Source organism: Bombyx mori, chromosome 25 (genome assembly GCF_030269925.1).
Source record: "Bombyx mori chromosome 25, ASM3026992v2".
Classification (NCBI taxonomy): domain Eukaryota; kingdom Metazoa; phylum Arthropoda; class Insecta; order Lepidoptera; family Bombycidae; genus Bombyx; species Bombyx mori.
This window is the reverse complement of record NC_085131.1, coordinates 8,026,606-8,052,608: the sequence shown is the minus strand read 5'-3', so window position 1 is coordinate 8,052,608 and position 26,003 is coordinate 8,026,606. Positions and strand designations below refer to the sequence as shown.

Below are 26,003 nucleotides of genomic sequence, written 5' to 3'. Positions count from 1 at the left end.
CGTTGGTAATATTAATAAAATTACTGTCGGGACACGTAGCTTGGTCGTGAGCTTGACCTGTAGGACTTTTGAACCAGTAGAGGAATTTATTTTGACAAATAGCTGTTCTATGGGACGATTTCGACAGTTATATATATAGTGATTTTGGTTTGTTGAAACTTTTTTAATCATAATTATACTTGAAACACCTTAAAGTGATACTATTCCACTAATTTTTAATGCATTTGGGATTATAGGTTCGTTTTCGATAAATATGTTACCAGATTTCAAAAGAAGTATACGAGCACTCCACATTGTCTCTGGTCAGTGCTCAGTAATATAGTAACCAAGATTCTTTCTAATTATAATTATTTTAGGTCCTTACCTACAGTGTATCATAAAGTTGTAGCTTTATTCTATTTGGGAAAGAGCAAGTAAGTTTTTCTCAGTGATGGCACTGATTTCAGATCTGTGATAAGCTCTTGTTGACTCTTTAAAATCGTGTGTAAAATTCTACTTTAGTAATAACATCTTTTGAAGTATTAATTCGGTTAATAAATAGCTTTAAGTATTGTTTTCTGAATTATGATTGCCTAAGGATGAAGAAGAAGTACACTAAAAAAACCCAAATCTATATATATAAAAATGAATTGCTGTTCGTTAGTCTCGCTAAATTTCGAGAACGGCTGGACCGATTTGGCTAATTTTGGTCTTGAATTATTTGTGGAGGTCCAGAGAAGGTTTAAAAGGTAGATAAATATGAAAATGCTCGGAATTAAATAAAAATATAATAACAATTTTGTTTTTCCTTTTATGTGTCCCCCATCGGACGGATTCTTTTTGTTTGTTTTAAGTTTATTTTATACAAAAGTGTAGGTCTTTTATTTATCGATTGAGGCACTACGAAGTCTGCCGGGTCAGCTAGTAACAAATATAAATAAATATACTGACTAAATTGAAATCCGTGTGCCTTATTCATTTAAATACTAAGTTTTGTCTCAGTTTTATGTGGAACACGTCTCCTCTTTCATTTGCAATTACAAAGAGATATAACAACAATTTAAAATTCAAATCCTAGCCACCTACAGCAAATTAATTCAAAAGGGATTTCAGAGGAACAGTCTTTGCTTGAATTTCATGTAAAATTGGATAATATTTCTTGGTATCACGAAGCGAACAACAAACTTCGTCTAATGATTTGAAATAATAATATGACTGCTCTGTTATACTATTTGACAACCTGATCAATATAATCCTCATGTTATGAACTAGAAAGATCTCTTCTGTAACTATATTGAGACCTTAGAACTTATAACTCAAGGTGGGTGGCGCATTTACGTTGTAGATGTCTATGGGTTCCAGTATCCTGTGAGACTGTGAGATCGTCCACACATAAGAGCAATAAAAAAAAACGGGAATAATGTTAGCGTTTTCATTGCTGACTCTACGGTACAGTTTGTTTTTATTGCTAAAATAGTTAAATTTGTGTTAAACAAATGCTGACCAATGCATGATAATTTTAAAACCCAAAATAATTAACTCAAAATAAGATACCAAAACGCGTTACACATTAAACTAAAATAACAAGTAAACACGGTAAATGAACAACATGTAAATATCCTAATCTAAAAATAGCAGGGTTTCTCTCTATGGTACTCAAAGTTTAATTAGTGACAGTTGCACAGAACCAGCAGCGCTTGAGTAGCATTTGTAAGCAAAACGTTACAAATATTTTCGCATTCACGAGCATGTATTTCGTTTATCCGCTTTAAAACGATTTACATCAATAAAATAGACTTGTTTCGTTGTAATTCGAGTCATATTATCTATATATTAATACGTGAAGCAAAAACTTTGTATCCTTTTTTACGAAAATTGCGCGGACGGAGGAGTATGAAATTTTCTACACTTATAGAGAACATAGAGAAGAAGTGCACAATGCTAATATTTTTTTAAAATAATGCATAAAAGATACCTTAAATCAATAAAGAAAACGTTACACACACTACATACCATGTATTTGACGCACAAACGCATGCATACTATTTATTGTCAAACTTTTGTTCTTGACGTCTGTTGTCAAATTGAGAATAGATTAAATATTGTTTGTCTTTGTTAATATTTTTTATAGTGTAGTCTTGGCGAAATTTGTGATTATAGAAGTATAAAATACAATCATAATAGTGTACAAACTTACAATTCCAATTAATTGTAGTCGAATTTCGACTACTGCGGGACCTCTAGTTCAATCAATTTCGCTTGGGTTATCTGTGGCCATGTTTTGTTGTGATTCAATTAGATTAAAGTGAAATCCGACAACGTAACAAAGGTATTCAAGCAGTGAAATTTTGCAAGCCCCCACCGAATAATGAACGAGGAAATCCTAAAGCGAAATAAACAATTCGTACAAGTCGAACGGATATATATCAGTGGTTATTTATGATTGCCGAACACGCCGATACGGAGCGTTCCATCATCAACGGTTTCCAATTACATTAAAAAATTTCAATTCATTCGTCATGTTCACAATAACGAGCGAATACTTTTTCGGGTGCCTGCCCTTTGATTAGATTCGGTGCGGAACAAACCCATCCATCGCGCAACCACAAAAGGTCGACGAAACCACCTCCGCCAACTCTCGTTTTCCATTCGTTCCGCTGTCCAGAAATTTTCGCAATAAAATTAATCGTTCCAATAAAATTGGAGCTGAATAGAGCCACCCATGCATGAACACTTTTTAATTGGGTCGCTTTTTTTTGTTCCTTTCGTAGGCATCCAAATGAAAAATGGAACTTGAGCAAGTTCCTCGTTACATTAAGACGTGTATTCAAAGGACATACTCCATTTTTTTTATTATCACCCTTTACGCTTCTTCATTCGCAGAGAACAATTAGTTATTCGTTAAAGCAGCTCATTGAAATCCTCGTGTTCGGCATGGCATTGAAAACATCTACAGTTAAGCAATTTGTTCTCTATTTATACATATCGACGCTTGAAAGACAAACGTGACTAAGCGACAATGAGTGAACTTTACAGTAGACTAATTTAAAGTTGAAATACCTGAGAAAAAAAAAACTATTTTAACGAATCATTAACGAATCATAACGAATAAGTAGGATTGAAATGATTTTAATAGACCTAGAAATAATTTTTTTTTGCGCATCGAATATGGTTATTGCCTATCATTTATGTACAAAGCAGTTATTGTCGCTTAGTCACGTTTAACTTTCAAGCGTCGATATTTTCATTTCATATCGCAGGATCACAGTAATGTGCACTCAATCAAAGTGAGCAATTTGTTGCGTGTAAACGCAGCTCCCGGTGGATTGCATAAAAATCACGAAAAAAACATCGGAATAACGTTCTGTCGGACAAACGAAAATATATTTCCCCATTTTCATTTTCGACAAGCAATCGCGTTTAATGGGTTGAGCGCGATTCCCACTTGACTTTGTTCGATTTTGTTTCATTTGATCGCTTCAGCGATTCATCGTGAGGTGTGGTGAATACCAGGGACGATAATAATAATAAAAAAATCGTCATTTTGTTATTGGACTGTTTGCACGAATTAACGTTGTAAAGAAAAATAGTCTGAACATTTTTAGTCTGAACATTTTTACTGGCGGTAGGACCTTTTGTGAGTCCGCGCGGGTAGGTACCACCTATTTCTGCCGTGTAGCAGTAATGCGTTTCGGTCTGAAGGGTAGGGCAGCCGTTATAGCTATACTGAGATCTTAGAACTTATATCTCAAGGTGGGTGGCGCATTTACGTTGTAGATGTCTATGGGCTCCGGTAACCACTTAACACCAGGTGAGCTGTGAGCTCGTTCACCCATCTAAGCAATAAAAAAAAAACATAATTGAGGGCAGCCTGAAAATTTGGGCGGCGTATATTCATATTTGATGTTTTAAGATCAAGCTAAGTAGTTTTGTGCTTTTGAAGGTGAGGTTAATTTGACGTCGAGAACTTTTTTATTATCGAGGTCACCACTTATTTAGTTTTATTACTAATATTGTTACCTATCTATACAAAGTTTTATTCAGTTTAGAACAGTGATGTTGGCTGAGTGCTTATCCAAATAATTTAGTTTTCTTGGGTGTCTTTTGGCTTCTACGAGGACTTCCCTGAGTTGCCAAAGTGATAAGTTTATTGAAGTCTAAAGTTTTGTGCAAGTTTCAGGTTAAGTAAAAAGTCTGATATTGCCTCAGATTAGAAAAAAATCTTCTGAAAATTATGTTGTCATCGCATTTTTATTATCTGTTTTTTATTAAAATAATATTTTTGATCATTGAACGGTAAATAAAATCGTAGTGTTGTTAGAAGTATATATCGTTTGATTGTATGTAGTGATCACTTCATTAGTCTATTGATTAATAATACTGAAAACTACTGTATTATAGCGTAAGAATCCTAATTCCGGTCGTAGTTTGTATTATTTTGAAAGATTTTTTGGAACGAACTTCGATATGGGACGATGCAGAGGGGTACGCTAACCGGGAAAAAACGTCCGTAACGTAAGGTTTTTTCTATTTAGTTTGTTATTCGCGTTGACGAGATGTTACAAAGTTGATAGACGTTCTCGTATTTCTCTTGCTAAATCATACCTGGTGTAGGGGATACCGTGATCATGCAGGCGGTTCCCCCGAGGCGAGTCTGTTCCATTGCACTGCGGAGTGGTTGACCCTTGCGATTATTTTTATTTTTATCAATTAAAAAATCATAATAAAAAGTGTATACCCGAATAATTATTTTCTTTATACCTCGAATAGAACTTAAAATTAATATTTTTATAATAAGGAACTTCGTTCCTATCCGGTGTCCCACGACACCACACATATTTTTTATTTTTTTTATTGTGTAGATGGGTGGACGAGCTCACAGCCCACCTGGTGTTAAGTGGTTACTGGAGCCCATAACCATCTATAACGTAAATGCGACACTCACCTTGAGATATAAGTTCTAAGGTCTCAGTTTACTTACAACGTCTACCCCACCCTTCAAACCGAAACGCATTACTGCTTCACGGCACGGCAGGGTGGTGGTACCTACCCGCGCGGACTCACAAAAGGTCCTATCACCAGGTCTTTGATGTCTGCGTGTACCTACATGTTCTTTTCCAGTATGTGGTTGAGCCACCCCCACAACAACAACAATTATAGATTTCGACTACGTTTATCAAATATAATACGAACTAAAACATGTAACAAAGATGTGCTTAGAAATAAAAATCTTACCCAAGTCTTCAGCATCTTCACTCCACTCGCCTTCTTGAGCCCAGCACGCTGCCAGCATCACTAATAGCCTGATCCACTTTACCGACCACATTTTTAACATATTTTACATCGTCACACTACACACATACCACTACTACTTCACCACTTAACGTTTCTATATGTATGCGAAATTTTTGAAAATGTCATAACCGACATCATTGTTATATTTGACTTTATGCTCGCGTAGCACTGTAATTAAGTCTGAATTACTTGATGACAGTGTAATTTTTACGACGTTTTAGAATGATATCAAGTAATGAAAATCAAACCAGCAGACTTTGATTTACGTAACTCTTGGGCGTCCTGTTTACACGGATAGGTACTACCGTTTTTCAGGTTTCATCGTCGTTTGTATCAGACCGCTAATTCAGAACACCCTGTAGTAGGTGGTGATATTATAATTAATTTTCCTACGTAATGAGTGAATTCGGAACCTCCTAATTTCAGTCTTAACTACTGGTGGTAAAGAACATTGTCAACTATCACAAGATCCTGATAGAGGGTGAGAACTAAAGTCGGAATATAATGTGGATGTGACTATATACATTGGGATATGTTCTACCCTTTGTACAATGTCTACTAGAGAAAATTATAGTACCTTTTTTTTATTGCTTAGATGGGTGGACGAGCTCACAGCCCACCTGGGGTTAAGTGGTTACTGGAGCTCATAGACATCCACAACGTAAATGCGCCACCCATTTTGAGATACAAGTTCTAAGGTCTCAAGTATAGTTACAACGGCTGCCCCACCCTTCAAACCGAAACGCATTACTGCTTCACGGCAGAAATAGGCAGGGTGGTGGTACCCACCCGCGCGGACTCACAAGAGGTCCTACCACCAGTGAACCTACCTATAGAATTCACGGATTATACATATATACATTCCCGTTTGCATTCCGCCCTACAATGAGTAAAATAGCGGGAACTGTTGGGTAGGTTAGCGCTCATCTTAGATATTAAAAAAATACAAACATAATCTTGTTTAAAAGTAAATTTCACTCAGTGCTTAAGCCGGTAAGTCTTAGCAAAGCTACTTAGTAACTGACAAGGTTCAAGCTAGACAGGCGTGAGGCTTTCGCCCAATTCAGCTGTCATTTTGCCGCTAATAATGGCCAAGACGAGACATCCGACGTCTTAGCTAAAAGGAAATCGAGTTTCATTGGCTGTTCGCGTATTTCGGCAGTAATAAGTTAGACTGAAATATTATGAATCGAACGAATAGCATTTGCTTGTTTGATCATCTAAGTAAATTAATCATCTAAATAAAATTTTGTTTGTTTGGTTTTTGTTCGATTTTTGTTTAATGTTTATTAATCTACACAAAGTTTTTACAGAAAGTAATAATGGATGTTTCTTAGAAGATAAAAAAAAATTAGCAAACAGGCAGGCATTTTTTACTGGTGTTAGGACCTCTTGTGAGTCCGCACGGGTAGGTTCTGCCGTGAAGCAGTAATGCGTTTCGGCTTGAAGGGTGGGGTAGCGGTCGTTGGGAGCCTCTGGGTCTGCGGAGGGACTTCGGTTCCCTCTGTATTTTGTACCGTATGTTCCATGGGGAGTGCTCTGAGGAATTGTTCGAGATGATACCAGCATCTCGTTTTTACCATCGCACCGCCCGCCACCGGAGTAGAGTTCATCCAGACTACCTGGAGCCACTGCGGTTATCCACAGTGCGTTTCCAGAGATCTTTTTTGCCACGTACCATCCGGCTATGGAATGAGCTCCCTTCCACGGTGTTTCCCGAGCGCTATGACATGTCCTTCTTCAAACGGGCTTGTGGAGAGTATTAAGCGGTAGGCAGAGGCTTGGCTCTGCCCCTGGCATTGCTGAAGTCCATGGGCGACGGTAACCACTCACCATCAGGTGGGCCGTATGCCCGTCTGCCTACAAAGGCAATATAAAAAAAAATATATACTGAGACCTTAGAACTCATATTTCAAGGTCGGTGGCGCATTTACGTTGTAGATGTCTATGGGCTCCAGTAACCACTTAACACCAGGTGGGCTTTGAGCTCGTCCACCCATCTAAGCAATAAAAAAGGCATACATTGAAAATAATTATATTGAAATTTGGCCAGCACAATGTTTGCCGGTTCAACTTATTTCAGAACGACCGCAACCCAAAAAGTTTTAAACATTAAGAAAGATCTATATCATTCTAGTTTCGCATTTTACGTTATTTGTACTCATTAACTATTGCTACGGTCGTTAGCCTGATAATACTATAAAGGACATACATGACACTGGCACTGACATTTCTTTGAATGTAGACATAATAGAATAACTCAAATTCAAATGAAAAATTCTAATTTTCAAAGTTTTATTGTTTTAGTAGATCCTTTTTTTATGTTTTTTTTAATTGCTTAGATGGGTGGACGAGCTCACAGCCAACCTGGTGTTAAGTGGTTAATGGAGCCCATAGACATTTACAACATAAATGCGCCACCCACCTTGAGATATAAATTCTAAGGTCTCAGCATACTTACAACGGCTGCCCCACCCTTCAAATCGAAACACATTACTGCTTCACGGCAGAAATAGGCAGGGTGGTGATACCTACATGTGCGGACTCACAAGAGGTCCTACCACCAGTACCAGATCCTTTAAGGTGAATGCTTCTTTCAATTGTCAGCAGCGCGTCAACTAGTCTTGCTATACTTGTAGATTGCATATATACCACCAGTGCAAAAATATCAATTGTCATTTGCGCGACCGTTTTTGACTCAGTCGGGAAAATCTTTAACAATACTATGTCTCTTAGTTTTGTTAAAACCGTCCACCTTTGACTGGTAAATTATGATTTGTCAGATTAAAATCTTAAAATGAAGACAAACTTAAAACCCATGACGAGCTTTTCTTTCAGTACGAAAAAAAAAAAAAAACAAAGATCTTTTTTTTTTATTGCTTATATGTGTGGACGAACTCACAGCCCACCTGGTGTTAAGTGGTTACTGGAGCCCATAGACATCTACAACGTAAATGCGCCACCCACCTTGAGATATAAGTTCTAAGATATCAGTATAGTTAGATAATTACAGAACGTATGCGATCCATAAAAGTCACTTCAAAAGGTGTCTTTCATTAATTAGAGTAGATTGGGGAAGTTCAAAGAGAATCGTTTCACTCTAGCACACAATTATGTGTCGGAACACATGTTCAAAAAGGACGATTTTCAGTCCCATGTCAGAAAAAATAAAACTTTGACGCATCGTTCGTTACAAACGGGTAAATAATGTCTTTTAATCTGTACAGAACCGTCTGACCCTTATCCTGGGGTATAAAAAACTTTTCAAAAAGGTTATGAAGAGTAACACAAAATTTATTTTTCGATTATGTTGTATTATACTCGGTCAAATGGAAAGGATAATGTGGGAGTGGCCCACGGGAACGACTCCGTATATTTCAGTTGGATCTGGTCAATTTGTAATTATTAATTTGTCTGTTTGGAGTTTGTTTCATAATCTAGAAGGCTATTTCTGCTACGTAGTATTCATGCGTTTCCAGAATGAATTGTTTGCGGAATGGGACAACTACTTTTTTTTTATTGCTTTGATGGGTGGACTAGCTAGCCCACGTGGTGTTAAGTGGTTACTGGAGCCCATAGACATCCACAACGTCAATGCGCCGCCTACCTTGAGATATAAGTTCTAAGGTCTCAAGTATAGTTACAATGGCTGCCTCACCCTTCAAACCGAAACGCATTACTGCTTCACGGCAGAAATAGGCAGGGCGGTGGTACCCATCCGCGCGGACTCACAAGACATCCTACAACCAGTAAAAAATTTCGGATTCACGTCTCAAGTTAGGTGAAGCTATTCCCGTTATAATATCTATGGGATCTAGTAATCGCTTTACACAATATGAGCCGCCAACCCGCTTACCCCACCATGCAATAAATAAATCAAAAAATTAAATTTCGAACCAACATTTAAAAGTAATCTACAATCTAAGTATCTTCATGATTTGTAAGCAATTAGATTTTGGTTCATGCATTTCGGCACGGTAATTAATACCCCTAGATCCAAAAGTCGTGGGCTCAGCTAGTCCTATAATATAGAAAGCACACGAGTCATTTTAGAATAAAGGCAAAATCGTTTAGCTTAAAACTAGGCCACGGTCCAAATGCTTAAAACCTTGCGCGTACACTAATGAGATTTCGCGCAATTTTATGCAAAAGATTTTGTTCATTGGCATAAAATGAAAGGCGTAGCGAACTCGGAGTTCGTCACAAAATTAGAACACTTGTATGTCGCATTGAATTTAGCGTAACTCATATCGTCGTTTATATTTACTTGATTTATTTTAACATTATAAAGTTCAGTTCATTTAAGTATGTGCCTCGAAATTACGGAAAAGCAGTTTAAATAGCACGGTTTCCTCGGTGAACCAAAACACGAGCCTGTGAAATAGTATTAAGAATATGACTGCGAGTAGTTAATTTACGTATATTTTCCATATTTCTGAATTCATTATAAGAATAGGATATAAGTGGATGAGGAGAGCCGCAGACCGGGCTCAGTGGTGTGGATTGGGAGAGGCCTATGTCCAGCAGTGGACGACTGTGGGCTGTTGATGATGATGATGATGATGATATAAGAATAGGCATGTAGCGTAGTGTTTTCATATTTTTTATTTTTTATTTATTGCTGAGATGCATGGACGAGCTCACAGCCCATCTGGTGTTAAGTGGTTACTGGAGCCCATAGACATCTACAACATAAATGCGTCACCCACCTCGAGATATAAGTTCTAAGGTCTCAGTATAGTTACAACGGCTACCCCACCCTTCGAACCGAAACGCATTACTGCTTCACGGCAGAAATAGGCAGGGTGGTGGTACCCACCCGCGCGGAATCACAAGAGGTCCTACCACCAGTAAAGCAACCAGTAGCGTAAAGTGTTTTCATATCGTATGTCACATTGATGTTAAAGGAATGAATTGTAGTTTCATTACAGAGTAATTATACTGAAGCAAAGATTTGATGCGGGTGAAAACATGATTCAATGATGGTGAAAATAAAAGTTGTTGGTGTCCAATAAATCTTTTGAGCGACTGTATCGTAAGACAATTTGGTTTATCTCATTTTTTATTGAATATAAAATGGCTGAGTGCGTACCTTTCTCTTATCCGATCGGGTTATTTATTGCACAAGTTTGTTTCTGACCGACTCACGTAGTTTATAGGTCGAACCTTTCCTATCCCGAATTGCCAATTGCTGTTTGATATATACATTCTGTTGTAATTTTCGATCTTATATTTCCTAAGATTTCCTTGTTTTTACATGATTGAAATCCGTTTTCTCATTGGATTTTTTTCTGAGCAAAAGATCGTAATAATAGAAAGAAAATACGGGAACTACTCAAATTTTCTGGAAAAGATAAGAGGAAGTCGCGTTCGGGAATGTACGATTAGATATAATATTATTTGTTTATATACCTACTATTACTAGAGGTCCCGCAGTAGTCGAAATTCGACTATAACTAATTGGAGTTGTAAGTTTGTACACTATTATGATTATATTTTCAACGCCAAGACTACACTATAGAAAAATATTAATAAAGACAAACAATATTTAATCGATTCTCAATTTCACGTCAAGAACAAAAGTTTGACAATAAATAAATAGTATGCATGCGTGTGTGTGTCAAATACACGGTAGTGTGTGTAATGTTTTCTTTATTGATTTAATGTATCTCTTATGCATTATTTAAAAAATATATTAGAACTGTGCACTTCTTCTATATATTCTCTATAAGTGTGGAAAATTTCATACTCGTCCGTCCGCGCAATTTTCGTAAAAAGGGATACAAAGTTTCTGCTTCACGTATTAATATATAGATTGACAATTAATGCATGCCGCGAGCGAGGTTGTACGAGTTACACTATTTTTTGATAAAGCCAAATAGATTTTTTTTATTTTTATTGCCTTTGTAGGCAGTCGAGTCACCTGATGGTAAGTGGTTACAGTCGCTCATTGACGTCAGCAATGCTAAGGGCATGCGTACACGGATGTGCGCTAGTGCGTCATGACGTCACTGCGATTATGTTCATTCCCGATCCTGCGGACAGAATGGAAAGCAGTCGACGTCGCCCAAAACACGTCATCTCGGATCCTCCCGATCCACTAACGGTGCTTCTAGGTACTTCAAGCACCGGTCACCGTTCTCGTCGAACCCGTCGCTTGCGACGAAGGGCTCGACGAGTAAATTAACTCTCAGACACAGCTTGGGGGTTATCTGTGGACACAGCCCACTGAGTTTCTCGCCGGATCTTCTCAGTGGGTCGCGTTTCCGATCCGGTGGTAGATTCTGCGAAGCACGGCTCTTGCTAGGGTTCGTGATAGCAACGTCATCAGGTTTGAGTCCCGTGAGCTCACCTAGTAGCCACGGTTACGCTGAAATAGCCTCTCAAGGCTATCAGCTTAGGTAGGAAAAAAAAAAGAAGCGATTATGAAGAAAGAGATACGCTTTATAGTATGCAGCGCCTTTTCATTTTATATTTATGGGTAACATATTCGTTCACAAATCGTGTTCCGTTTGCCCCTTAATATTGTACATCAAATATACAAAATCTCTTAGTCTAGTCCATTCCTGGTTCTGATGTATAACGATTCTTAACTAATTTCCCAGACTCGAGACTCCAGAGAGCTATTAAATATAAGCTGAAGTTTCACAAGAGCGTGTCTTTCTTTGAATTTCTTTGTACCTGATGAGTTTTCGAGTTCTTATACTACCAGAGTCCATACGATAGGCATCGGTAGCGTAAATACTATCCGCCTAGGAGTATTAGGGTTTTTTGGCTTAGACAAAATAAAATAACTCATCAAGGACAGCTTGTCCTATTACTATTGGATTACATGAATTTCGAACAATGTTTTGGACCATACTGAGACCCTAGAACTTATATCTCAATGTGGGTGGCGAATTTCCGTTGTAGATGTCTATGGGCTCCTATATCCTATGGGCTATTATAATTATATATGCCATGATAAGTGAATCTAATGTTGAAATAATATATAATGATTTTATGAAACAAACTAATGATACCGCTGAAACCGTTCTTAATTTATGGTATTTACTGTTCAAAATGATAGCTAATCAAACTTTGTTATAGTTATAATTACAACTTATTTAATGCTTTAATGGCAAGTTTATTATTGTCATTAAAAAACATTAATTGTTTCGAATAACTTTACTGGTGGCAGGACCTCTTGTGAGTCCGCGCGGTAGGTACCGTCACCCTGCCTATTTCTGCCGTGAAGTAGTAATGCGTTTCGGTTTGAAGGGTAGGGCAGCCGTTGTAACTATAGTTGAGACCTTAGAACTTATATCTCAAGGTGAGTGGCGCATTTACGTTGTAGATATCTATGGGCTTCAGTAGCCACTTAACACCAGGTGAGCTGTGAGCTCGTCCACCATTCTAAGAATTAAAAAACAAATATATAAATTTAATGTTCATGGTTGACTGACTGCTCCGGGTACAAGTAGTTATAAGTAAGTCCACGACTCGCGAAATCCGAAGAAAATTGCTTTTAGTTAGTTGTTCACTGAACATAATAAAATTATCTCCTGGACAGCGATAGAATTTGCGGCTTCCCTATAAATTGTGCATCCCGTTCGTCGAGACCAAATCTATTTATGTAGACCAATCTACCGACTTAACGGCTTGAAAATAGACGCGGTTTTCGCTGCTAGTAATTTGTTAGCTCTCCGCGCTCGAGGCCAAGATTAGCTTAAACCCTAGACAGGATAAGTGTTGTCTTTGTTTATTTAGACGCAAGAAAATCTAATTATGTTGGTACAGCTGTATGTGGATCTAATTGCGTGACAAAATTTATGTCGAGATTTCGTTAAGTTACTGCTTCTGATAAAGGTTAACTGGTGCAATTTATTTGTAAAACATCCGAGTGACGTCGCTTATTTTTCTACTACGGTATTCTTTTAAGAGATGACGATTGTCATAACAGTAAAGTGCTGTTTGTAATCTGATTAAAATAAAAATATATATTCCCGTCTTCCGAATAAAGCGAACCAGCCTTCATTGTTATTACCGACAGATACTCCGTCCGATAGCACGTAGATATGACAAGAAATCGCCTACAAAAAGGGTACAAAAAAGGGGAATAACGCGAGAGATTACGACTCGTGTTCGTTCTAAACCATATCCTGTGATAATGACGGCCTGAAGTCCGCTACGACCTCAAAACCTTGCGTTCCGAGCGGAATGGGCGCCAATGCTTCGGAAGGACCTTCTCTCGCCCGAACGACAATGCTGAATCTTTTATTAGTTTCGTGAATGGACGGCCAGTTGACATAACCGTCGTCGACATCTGTTTTGATATTACCCTATCTTTCCCAGTGCGGAGCGCCATCGATCCGTGCCCGTGGGCGAAGCGACTATTTTTGTGCACGTGGAATATTCATACCTATCTGAGGGAATCCAATCGAATCTGGTGTAGCCGTGTAGGGGTCGTGGTTCGTAGAATTTGCCGGACTGCGCAAATAGACGATGTTCATTGTAATTATTTTATTTTATTTGTTTGTATAAAGTAATATAAAGTAATCGTTGCCGGCTGACATCCGAGTTTGCAAGTCTGTTTCTGTTTTTAAATACAAGGTCAAACAATTTTATCTCTCATCAACCGAATGATCATGGTTCTATACTCTTCGCATATACGAGTGTTACTGTGTTACTTATAATATTTGCTATGTGTATGTGCTATCATTCTCATGTTGTATTTGTTATTTTAGTTATGTGTTATTTGTTCTACACAAACTCATCACTTTTTATTATTATTCTCATTATCCTCTCGCAGGTCTGCTGGAAGAGATTTCTCAAAGAAATAAGCAGTGCCTTTGTACATAATTTTCCTATTACTCTGTACTGTGTCTTGTTTTCTGTGTGTACATAAATAAATAAATAAATAAATATTTTCAATCTCATTGAACTCAAAAATATTAAACAGCTGGCCTAATTATTTATCGTATGTTAAAAAAAAAAACATTTATTTCATTATTCTTGGTTATATGCATCCCTTTGTTTTAATTTGAGTTTGGTGATGTAAATGCATAAATCCTTTTTGTTCTCAATTATAACGTGTTAAGCTAATCTGTCATATTACGCGGTAACAATGATACATTATAATTTTCAGTAGAACAGGCACCTCAAAGGGTTGCAGTCAGCGTTTCTATCCCGCAGCTTTCGGTCGGGCCTAAGTTTTTTCTCAAGGGACTAATTAGAATAAAAGAGTGTTAAACTTTCCTTAACTGACGGACGTTTTCGGCTCTTGTTTATGTTGAACTCAATGTCCCAGGAGATAGCCTTTTCGAATACGGCCACTTTATAAAATTTCGTTCGCCCAAATATCATCAAGGCATATTTTGAGGAAAAACAACACAAAACCGGACAGAGTATCTTAGATTTGCTATGCATCTGGTCTTCCACGAAAACAAAAAAATATAACGTTTATAAAAACAATTGTTTCAATAAAAGTTAGTAAAATAACTTTATAACAAATTAGAAAGATTTGTGAGCCAAAAATGACAAGCTTTGTTCTGCCCTTAAATTAAAAATAAAAAGGGCTGTAACGCCACGTACCGGATCCAATTATGACGCATAACAAATTTATCATAACAGGTTGGGTCATTTTCGGAGACTGGTGGTAGGACCTTTTGTGAGGCCGCGCGTGTAGGTACCACCACCCTGCCTTTTTCTGCCGTGAAGCAATAATGGGTTTCGGTTTGAAGGGTGGGGCAGCCGTTGTAACTATATTTGAGACCTTAGAACTTATATCTCAAGGTGGGTGGCGCATTTACGTTGTGGATGTCTATGGGCTCCATTAACCACTTAACACCAGGTGGGCTGTGAGCTCGTCCACCCATCTAAGCAATAAAAAAAAAACTTCAATGAAGCACGTATCGAAGTAACAATTTTATCATAATTCTAAAAATGTCGAAACATATTCATGTTCATAAATATTGTAAGTAGATTCCGCTACTAAATGTAATCATTTACTAGTCTATTGTGAGAATTCTTTATCAATAGAAAATTAATCAATTGAAAAAGAGAATTAAATTTATTAGTACTGTCATTGTCAATGTCAATTTATTACTGTATGTAATGGCCCAAGAAAAGCAAAGTCGATTAAGCGTAACTTTATAGCTCTGAGATGTTTAAATGCCAATAAAAAAATATTAACATTACAAAAATTTTAACAAAAAAGAAAACCGTCGGGAAGAAAAATCATCACGATTAGTTCTCTAAAAAAAGTTATAAGGTTTATAACACATAAAATACAGTCGAATTAAGAACCTCCTCCTTTTTTGAAGTCGGTTAATAAGGTAGATTTCAACGCTCAAGATTGTTATTGAAAATCAGATTATATCGGCCAGGGTGTCACTCACTACACCGTTAGCCGAGGGGATTATTTTTATTTCTCTGCCAAGATTTATTTCCCCTTACATTAGCATTCCTCTTATTTATGCTAATGTAATTTTAATGGCGCCGCTTTTTTCGGCTAATTTCATTTTACAAAAAAAAAAAAAAAACTCACCGGATTTTATTTTAAAACCTCGGCTTAATAAGACGCCTTCAGTGATGATCCCTTTTTAATAAAATTTAAATTATCGGCTCAATTAAGAATTCCAGATTTTATTATTTCGCAATTTATATTTTCTGAATTACACTTTTAGGGGTTAGACTAAAACGTATCCGAGGACTTTCGAAAAAAAATCTCATTTTGTTTTAATGATTAACTCCAATTTGAAATTTATGGCTGTGGGTCATTTCAAATTGCAGTAATGTTTTAATCTGTGCCTAGTTATTATATGAGTATGTTTTGTAATTGTTGCAGATATGTTGAAAATGGGCATTAAAAATGTTATTCTTGTCTTGTTGACATTTAAAAAACATAACTTCCCTTTTTACTCAGTTTGTTGATGTTCACGGCGATGATTATCATATGGGCCGTACGCTCGTCTGCTTACAAAGAAATCTAAAAAAAGATAAGAACAATATGAGAAACAAAAAACAATCAAAGAGAAGAGGAAATAGTATCTAAAAGTTTCACGTTTCTTGAAAGGGAATCTGTCTATTTTTGAAATATCTTATGGACAACAGTGAAGATACCAAAAAAAATAAAAATCAATAAACAAACACAAAAGAAAGTGCTACTTAATTAGTTTATCGTTGTATACAATATCATCATCATGAGCCCTCTGTTAAATATAACTATCGCCCAAATTACACCAGGGAGCTCGGTCTTCGGCTGCCCTCATCCAGTTCTTGCCGGCTACCCTTCGCAAGTAATATGCAACCACCAGGCTCTACCTGCGGGGGTTCCACGCTACGTTTGCCGATGCGCGGCCTGAACTCAAGAACCAGGCTACTTATGTCCAGCCTAGTATATTTATGTGTAGAACTAATTGCATATTGTAATGTTTTTTTTATTGCCTGTGTAGGCCGACGACCATACGGCCCACCTGATGGTGAGTGGTTTCCGCCGCTCATGAACGTCAGCAATGCCAGGGGCAGAGCCAAGCCGCTGCCTACCGCTATGATACGCTATGGTATGGTACGCGTATGGCTGATGTAGACTAAGTATTATTTTAAGTCATTCCGACCTGCTTACTTCAGGTGTAATCAATTTGAAGATATCAACAAGGTCACTCAAGTTGATTTAATGGAAGCGTGAAGTGTTATATAAAAATCGGCTGCAAAATGTTGCGGCTGAAAAAGTTTTTTTTTTAACAGAAATGAAATCGTTTTATTTATCTCTAATTAATACTGTAAAAGAAAATCATATTTATTAGAACTAATAATAATAGTAAATAATGTAGTTGTCTATCCTACGGTGAAAGTCGAAAAAAAGGTAGTGCAACTGGCAATAAGTCAGTACGTCGGTATCGGGAAATTGGGAACGAAAGAAACCCAGCATCTGGTCGACGTGAGTAAATATCGTGTTCGAAGCGCTCCGTAATTGTCTATCGGTCTATACCATGACCTTTTGTTAACAAAGAAAAAAAAAACTCGTCGAAAGTCGTCTGTGAATGTTTGAACAACATTTTTGGCTTTCCCGAAGTAAAATCGACTTTATTTTCCTCCCGTAATGACATAATTTTATAGCTATTTCTTTTTATGAACTCTCCTCACTGATTTGTTTTGTATGTTCTTAAAAAGAATGCATATTCAAATGTATTCTCTCAATAAATCTACTAGACGATGACCGAGCTTTGCTCGGTATTTTTTTTATATTTTATATGAAAAAGACACAAATAATATAAATAAACAATTCATTTTCTTGGTCTAACCTTAAACCAAACACCCATTGGCTTCGGGTGGCTTAAAAACGCCATCTGCTGAAATAGCTTAAAAGTATTATTATTCACCAATAGATGTCGGGAAGAGTCAATCGATAAAGTTGAAAATTGAAAACACGATTAAAACAACATTTTCTGAAAATAATTCGTAGCTAGATCGATTTATCTCCCCCGGAATCCCCTGTATACTAAATTTTATGAAAATCGTTGGAGCCGTTTCCGAGATTCAGAATATATATATATATTAATATACAAGAATTGCTCGTTTAAAGGTATAATATATGAAGTACATACAGCAATCTGTTCAATCATCTCGTCAGAAACTGTTCCTGTAATGAAAACATTAGCATAAATTTCAACTGAACAGGTCTAACAACGCGTGAGCGTCTACAAAACGACGAATACATATGAATTATGTATATAGAATCAAGAGTGTCACAAACTAGTTTTATTTTTATATAGAACACATGAATAAGATAGCCTTGGTATTTTTTTAAAAAAAATGGAAATTTGTTCGTTTCCAATGAGAAATTCATGAAGCGTACTACAAAGCTTTAAGTAGTTTTAAGAAAGTATAAACAAAAAAATTGTTTAAAAACTTCGGTATTTCTATATGAAAGAATAGCATTTTTATTTTGCTTGGATACTCACGCGTTCGTATATTCTTAGTAATGGATTTTCATTTATTTACGATTGCACTACTGAACAACGGGTATCGATCTGCCGTTCGAAGTGTAAGCGGGGATTTAAAGAAAACGGAATGTGTTTTGTGTTCGAATTTAATTCTGATAATTCGTAGAAAAGAAAAATGCATGTACAATTATTGTACACTAGTGGTCCCGCAGTAGTCGAAATTCGACATAATTAATTGGAATTGTAAGTTTGTACACTATTATGATTGTATTTTATACTTCTATAATCACAAACTTCGCCAAGACTATACACTATAAAAAATATTAGCAAAGACAAACAATATTTAATCTATTCTCAATTTGACAACAGACGTCAAGAACAAAAGTTTGACAATAAATAGTATGCATGCGTGTGTGCGTCAAATACATGGTAATGTGTGTAATGTTTTTTTATTGATTTAATGTATTATTAAAGCATAATTTAAAAATAAATATTATCATTGTGCACTCCTTCCTATATTCTCTATAAGTGTGAGAAACTTCCTACTCCTCCGTCCGCGCAATTTTCGTAAAAAGGGATACAAAGTTTTTGCTTCACGTATTAATATATAGATGATACCTCACAAAAATCATAATTGGACAAGATCCTTCCTCTTCGAGAAAATCAGATTCATTACATTCATCGACGTGCAATCACGACTAAAGTATTGTAAATTAGAATTAAGGCAAGTAGCAAGAATTCAATTGGTTTTATTATAAACGCAATAAGGCCACAGTGTCTCGCGTAGACACTAAGTAATATCTAATTCAAAACCATTTTTCCCAAAATGGTTTTGAATTAGATTGCAAGTCGTCGTGCCCTAAAAGATAAGGCGTCAGGTGCATTTTGTATCTAGCGATGCATCGGTGTTCGAATCCCGCCGGCATGTACCAATTTTTCCAATGAAATACGTACCTACTTAAACAAATGTTCACGATTGACTTCCACGGTGAAGGAATAACATCGTGTAATAAAAATCAAACCTGCAAAATTATAGTTTGCGTAATTACTAGTGGTAAGACCTCTTGTGAGTCCGCGCGGGTAGGTACCACCACCCTGCCTATTTCTGCCGTGAAGCAGTAGTGCGTTTCGGTTTGAAGGGTGGGGCAGCCGTTGTAACTATACTTGAGACCTCAGAACTTATATCTCAAGGTAGGTGGCGCATTTATCTTGTGGATATCTATGTGCTCCTGTAACCACTTAACACCAGGTATGCTGTGAGCTCGTTCACCCATCTAAGCAATAAAAAAAACACTTAACACCTTAGAATACAATCTCCTAAATCCAATCCAATCCAACCAATCTACTTAGAATTTTCAATTTTGAATTAGCTACTTAGAATGAAATTCACTCAAAAATAAAAAATAAAAACTCCGTAATAAGATAAATACTAAATAGAAAATTGTTTTCTGCAAGGTACGTGTATATTTGATTCTAGTCGGAGTTAATTGAGGAGCATTCTCGGAGAGAAAGCGATGGTAAAGTCTCATTGCGAATCCTCGTAGCTAAAAGGAACTGTGCAGTTGTCTTGAATTTAAAAGCTTTAAAGATTCATTTAGGCTTAGACTGATGAACGAGTTTGCTTCCTGCCTGGTGGAAAGTGGTGACTGGAATAGACTAGATATGAAATGAATGCCTTGAACTCACCTTGAAACATGAAGCTCCACTTTTAATTGCGTTCTATAATAGTTGGCTCAACCCTTGAAACTGAAACACGTGTGACTGCTTCTAAAATAGGTAGAATGGTGGAATCTACGTATGCGGGTTTTTTCTTTATTGCTTAGATGGTTCGACAAGCTCACGCCCCTCAACTGGTGTGAAGTGGTTACTGGAGCCCATGGACATTTAGGTGGTGACGGTTAGGTGATACACCCAAAGGGGGGTGGGACATTTACGTTGTAAATACGCCACCCACGAGATGTAAGTTCTAAGGTCTCAGTATAGTTACAACGGCTGCCCCAGCCTGAGGTACCTGGGGTACAGGTTGTAACTATATTGAGACTTTAGAAATTATATCCCAAGGTGGGTATTTACGTTGTAGATGTCTATGGACTCCGTAAGGACTTAACACCAAGTGAGCTGTGAGCTCGTCCAACCATATAAGCAATGAAAAATAATAGAGAGATTAAGGTGAGTCCAGCATTAAGAGAAATCGGTGCAGCGCATGGACCGATTTCTCTTAATGCATTCTGACCCCAATGAACAATATTTGTAAGATTTCCACGGTGCCTATTCGGCGTCTTACATCCACCGCTTCCATGAAGGTAGTCCGAAAAATTTCTGATGATCCACCTCTCTTGTATCTGTATAAGTTCGTATTCGGTCTTACTATTTTATAACGCTGATATTTTGAGCTACTTTGAAGAGCATATAGCTTTTTTTGTAATTCGTAAAGAAATTGATGAATATTTGCGTTGCAATTAAGGTTACCGCTTATAAGAAAGTAAAATTTTGATACATCAATATTGCTGATGCCGCCATCAAAGACTTTTTAAATTGAGAAAAAAAAGCACTGCTTGAAAAATAAGCGAACTTTATTATTTTAAACGAATACAAAAATCAGTTTTAGCTTCAATAAATTCGGTAAAGTTTTTTGATCTATATTATTTAGAATACATTAAATAAATGTTTATGTTACAAACACGATAAAATAACTAATTGGGTTGCTTTCATCGTGAGACTATTTTGAATAAAAATTGGGTATTTTGAACGAACAAAGCGACCTAATTGGTGTGGCAGTTTTAAACGATTTTTGGCGTACGTAAAGGGTAGACCGAGCATTTTTCGACGAAACTGTACGCAAATTCAGGTGACTTTTTTCACTGCCCGCATAATCCGGTTGTGATTGATTCGAAATCAAATTGAAATCTATTTTTCGATATAATGAACGTCTCTGTTAGAGGCGATGGCGCGATGCCGCATACTTAGATTGGATTTACTGGTGGTAGGACCTCTTGGTAGTCCGCGCGGGTAGGTACCACCTCCCCGCTTATTTCTGCCGTGAAGCAGTAATGCGTTTCGGTTTGAAGGATGGGGCAGCCGTTGTAACTATACTGAGACCTTAGAACTTATATCTCAAGGTGGGAGGCGCATTTACGTTGTAGATATCTATGGGCTCCAGTAACCACTTAACACCAGGTGGGCTGTGAGCTCGTCCACCCATCTAAGCAATAAATAAATAAAAAAACTCACAGATGGCGCTGTATTAAATAGTATGTATATTTCTGTCTCATTCTTTGCTGGCTTCAACCTACACATTTTTGTATTTGTGTCTCTTACCTGTCGTTTTTTCCGTTGCATCCGGTTTGAAATCACAACGATTCTTAAGAAGTTTTCACTTCAAAAAGTTAGATTTAATCGAAGCTTTGAATGATTTCCGTGCATCGAAGAAATTGTGAAATTGTGAGTGTCAAGAAATTGAAAAGAAGTGATAATACTCAACTATCGGGGTTGAATCAATTGCTTTTCGAATAGAGCATACAAAGGAAATCTCTAACTAAAAATGTCTGAAAATTGAATTCATCATTTCTTGCAGTTGCCACATCCAAAAAAAGGATTGGAATGAAGAAAAAAAATTTGGAAAGCTTTTGCTTAGTTCCACTTATATCTATCTATCTATCTAGTGATATCTTTTTTCGTGTCATCCTTGCGCTGGGGCCATATTAATCTTCTCTGTATCGTTCCAATTTTAATATTTGTACTGCCGAAGTGCCGAAGCAAGTACAGTTAATGTCTATAAAGGATTATTTGAATAACATTATGGCACTAATCGGGGCGTATCCATAATTCTACCATCAGTTAACTACTAGCTAAAATAAATGGTTTCTAATAAACCAAAACTTAAGGTAAGGTACGGTTCATTTTTAATTATGACCAACAATTTATTATTATCAAATGAGTTATTCAGACGACTATCTGATTCAGTTAACGAGTTCGAGTGAATAGTTCGGTTTTGTAGTGCTTTAAATTAAATAACAGTTCAATATTAAACGCGTTTGAGTGATACTTTCCAATCATGCTTATATTTAACGTATGTTTACAAATAAATAGAAGATTGGAAGCTTTATGATTAACTAGATGATGACCGGTTTTTTTTTTGATAACGCCATCTTGTTGTGTCTTTAAAGCGGTTAGTTACCCTCAATTAAGAAAAATAGTATTATTATTCGCCAATAGATGTCGGGAAGAGTTGATTATTGAAAACACGAATAAAACAACATTTTCTGAAAATAAATCGTAGCTAGATCGATTTATCGCCCCCGAAATCCCCTGTATACTAAATTTTATGAAAATCGTTGGAGCTTTTCTGAGATTAAGAATTTCGTTTAAAGGTATAAGATAGTTGGACGGTACATATAGGTACGGTACATATATGCTATTAGACTAGAGATGCTATTAGACTAAGACTTACCTAAGATAAAAACATGAAAAATTGTTATTCCAATTACAGTCAACTCGATGTCGTTATTATTCTTATACTTCTCAATATATCGACAATATTGATTTATGAAACATCTATTTCTCCGGATAAATTATGATAACTCGCCAAAATACGCAATGCACCATACATCACTGAAATTACCCAATACGCCGAAAGTGATTTAACAGTGATATTGTATAATTCGGTTTGAAGGTTCGGATAGCAATAGCCAATAGCCGGTGCTATTGAAATTTAAACATGAACTGGTGGTGGGCTTATTCGGAGCTCGCACGGTTAGATATTACCGTTCTGCATATTTCTGCCGAGAAGCACGCAGCGAATTTCAGTGTCATGTTTCGAATTCGGGATTTTGGTTCTGACTTCTATAAAGTTTTTTTTTTGCTTCACTATTACTTTTACTTTTTACTAACAATCACGCCACGTTAACTGGTCCCGTGGTAAGTTCGTAAAGAACCTGTGTTACAGGTACCAGATAACGGAAAGAAATGTAAGATTTTTATTATACATACATATTATATTTAAGATACATCCATAACCCTGGAAAAGACATTTATATTTATCATACAAATATCCTCCCTTGGCGGGATTCGAACCCGCGACCCCCTTGTCACTTACCACTACACCAGACGGTCGTTCTATAGACTCCAGTAATCACTATAGTATACGAGGTGGGGTACTCGTTCACCCCCTTACAACAAAGAAACATTCATGTCTCGTAGCAGCTTTCGTATTGTGGTATCCACTGTGAAATTAATATAAGGTATATTTAAGGTATGTCTTGACTGCAAAATACGTGCGATTAATGTTTGATTGCGTAACAATGAAAAAGTTCTATCTCATAAACCTCATTGGAGCTGCTTCTCACTTTAATTAGCCAAAACTGAGCACATTAAATATATTAATTGTACCAGAACTTAAGATAAAATGACAATTATTATCAAATAGTACAAAAAAATCCTGTGTTGCTTATAAATATTGAAAAAGTCGTTTCAAATTAGAAATCAAATTATTCTGATAACGAAAATCAAGTTTCTCAAAATATTTTCCCAAGAAAACTGAATTAGAACGGAATAACTGACTATATAGCTGATACAGTAAAAGTGTTTCTTTTGAATCGAACTAAAAGAGCCCACTTTATGTATGGTAAATATTTTTATTACTTATTTCAAGTAATATAATTTTATGAAAAAATTGAGATTTTTATTTTCATCAGAGTATAAGAGTATAAGCTTCAAGAGTATAAATCAGAGTATAAGTTTAATACTAAATGCCATCGTATTTAATTATGACAGTTATTGTCAGATGGCTAGCTGTCAGTGTCCAAGAAAATTATGATACATACACCAATATTGCCAAAATTGTACCAGCTCTGATCTTGAGACGCAGTTTATATAAGGTATAATTGCAAAGCAATCACACGTCCTTAGTATGAGGGTGTGAAAACAGAAATTGAGAATAGGATCTGATGTCTCAAAAAAGCGGCATTCATATAGTGTCTTTCTCTTGTTTTTGATATCTCAAAACGTGGTTTGAGAGCTGGCATCTAAAACAAATCAGAAAAATATACAATGTAGCGATATACAACTAAACTAGGTTTGTGCACGGTTTCTCCGGCCAAATTCAAAAGAAATGATGTTAATTTATTTTGTAAAGTGTGTTTTTAAGTGGCCTTATCACAAATGCAACATGTTCCTTTGCCGCTTTATAAGAAATTCCATTTTCTCTGAAATTTCTCTAGAACTCAAGGAATAGTCCCGAATTTTATTTATCAGTCACCGGGTGATTGATATCGATTATTATTGTATGCAGTATTGAGGTATCGATCACGAAAACAGTTATCTCATTAGGAATAACAAGTTTCTACGTATCATTATCAAGAGTTACCCCTACAAAACTTTACCCCTTTCACCACGTTTAAGGGTGGATTCTTAAATAATAGTAGCCTTCTTCGGGGGTGAAGCTATTTCCGTGCCATTTAAATTCATTGAGCCGTAAAACCGATCAGACAAATAAGTAGAAATACAGAAAGAGTAAATATAATATATAGTTGTAAATGTTATTTGAATTTGAATTGAAATAACATTACGAATATTGTATATTGGAAGGAAATGTTTTGAAACTAAATGGGATGTCTATTCGTGTCTATTTTTTGTATCCTCCTCCAAACCCTTCAATACATTGTATTGTAGACTCAATTAGTGCGAAAATAACTTATTAGTGTCTTAACAAACACGCTTCTTTCAAGTATAAAACTTGTAAAATTCTAATTCTTTTAAATTTTGATGAGCAGATCCACTAACCAATTATCGAATCTTACGTGATACCTACACTGAATTTCATAGATACTGCAACGTGAAAGCTTCTTCTTTAGATATGAGGCTGAAGTCCTTAATACAAGACCGACGGTCAGGCGATCAGGTTTGGTCAGGACCGCATAAGGTCTACGCCGCAGAAATCGGCAGGATGATGATAGCTACTGCAGGTGCACAATACAAGCCCAGCCCTACCATTAGCAAAAAACTCCAAGCTGCTTACTCAAAATGAATTGGTTGTACACTCCTTAAAAATGTTAAAGATATTTCACAGACTAAAGTCGTATGAGAAAATAGCTCATTATTTATATCTTGTAAAAATTACACTGCCATATTGAAAACGTTACGAAATAATATTATTTAAGAATAAAAATAAATCAGATTCGATTGATCACAGAACACAGTATTATTTTTCAATTTACGCGCGAATATTTCCTTTTTTACGGCGTTTGGTCACGACCTTTCGCGGCGAGCTACGAGCCAGCACTGATTCGGCATTGGGCGATGTTTTCCAAAGGTGAGGATTCCATACACCCTCGGGAAAACTCGGAAGCCTTCGGAAAACTCATCTCGATTCGTTTGTGAAGATTTTCAGTCTTACAAACCTGTTATTGAAAAGGTTTAGTTGCCTAATTCTAAATTAACATAGAACCATGTTGTGCCACACGATTAGATTTCGTGTACTGGTTTTGTGATGTATTTGTTTAAAATAATGATCATTTAATAGATAAAAAATATATTTAAAAAGTTCATCGGCCGTCTGGTGTAGTGGTAAGTGACATGGTCACTACACAAGGGGGTCGCGGGTTCGAATCCCGCCAAGGGAAGATATTTGTATGATAAATATAAATGTCTTTTCCAGGGTTATGGATGTCTATTAAATATATGTATGTGTATAATAAAAATGTTACATTTATTTCCGTTATCTGGTACCTGTAACACAAGTTCTTTACGAACTTACCACGGGACCTGTTAACGTGGCGTGATTGTTAGTAAATATTTATTTATTAT

The 26,003-nt window shown here is 36.5% G+C and overlaps 1 protein-coding gene and 1 non-coding gene across 3 annotated transcripts in view; both read right to left on the bottom strand.

Moving 5' to 3' along the window:
- Positions 1–25,480, bottom strand: part of LOC101737236 (neural cell adhesion molecule 1) — a 108,135-nt gene extending 82,655 nt beyond the window's left edge. The window contains exons 1-2 of one of the 2 annotated variants that reach the window (XM_062676171.1): positions 25,188–25,480; positions 5,215–5,442 (exon numbers count right to left, since the gene is read on the bottom strand). In XM_062676171.1, coding sequence (XP_062532155.1) covers positions 5,215–5,314 — 100 coding nt within the window. In that variant the 5' untranslated portion in view covers positions 5,315–5,442; positions 25,188–25,480. The remainder of the gene's footprint in view (positions 1–5,214; positions 5,443–25,187) is intronic. The other variant, XM_021347284.3, reaches the window with a different exon arrangement.
- Positions 21,849–21,951, bottom strand: LOC119630614 (U6 spliceosomal RNA). The gene has a single exon (XR_005246338.1). It is a non-coding gene; the product is annotated as a U6 spliceosomal RNA (small nuclear RNA).
- Positions 25,481–26,003: the final 523 nt, after the last annotated feature.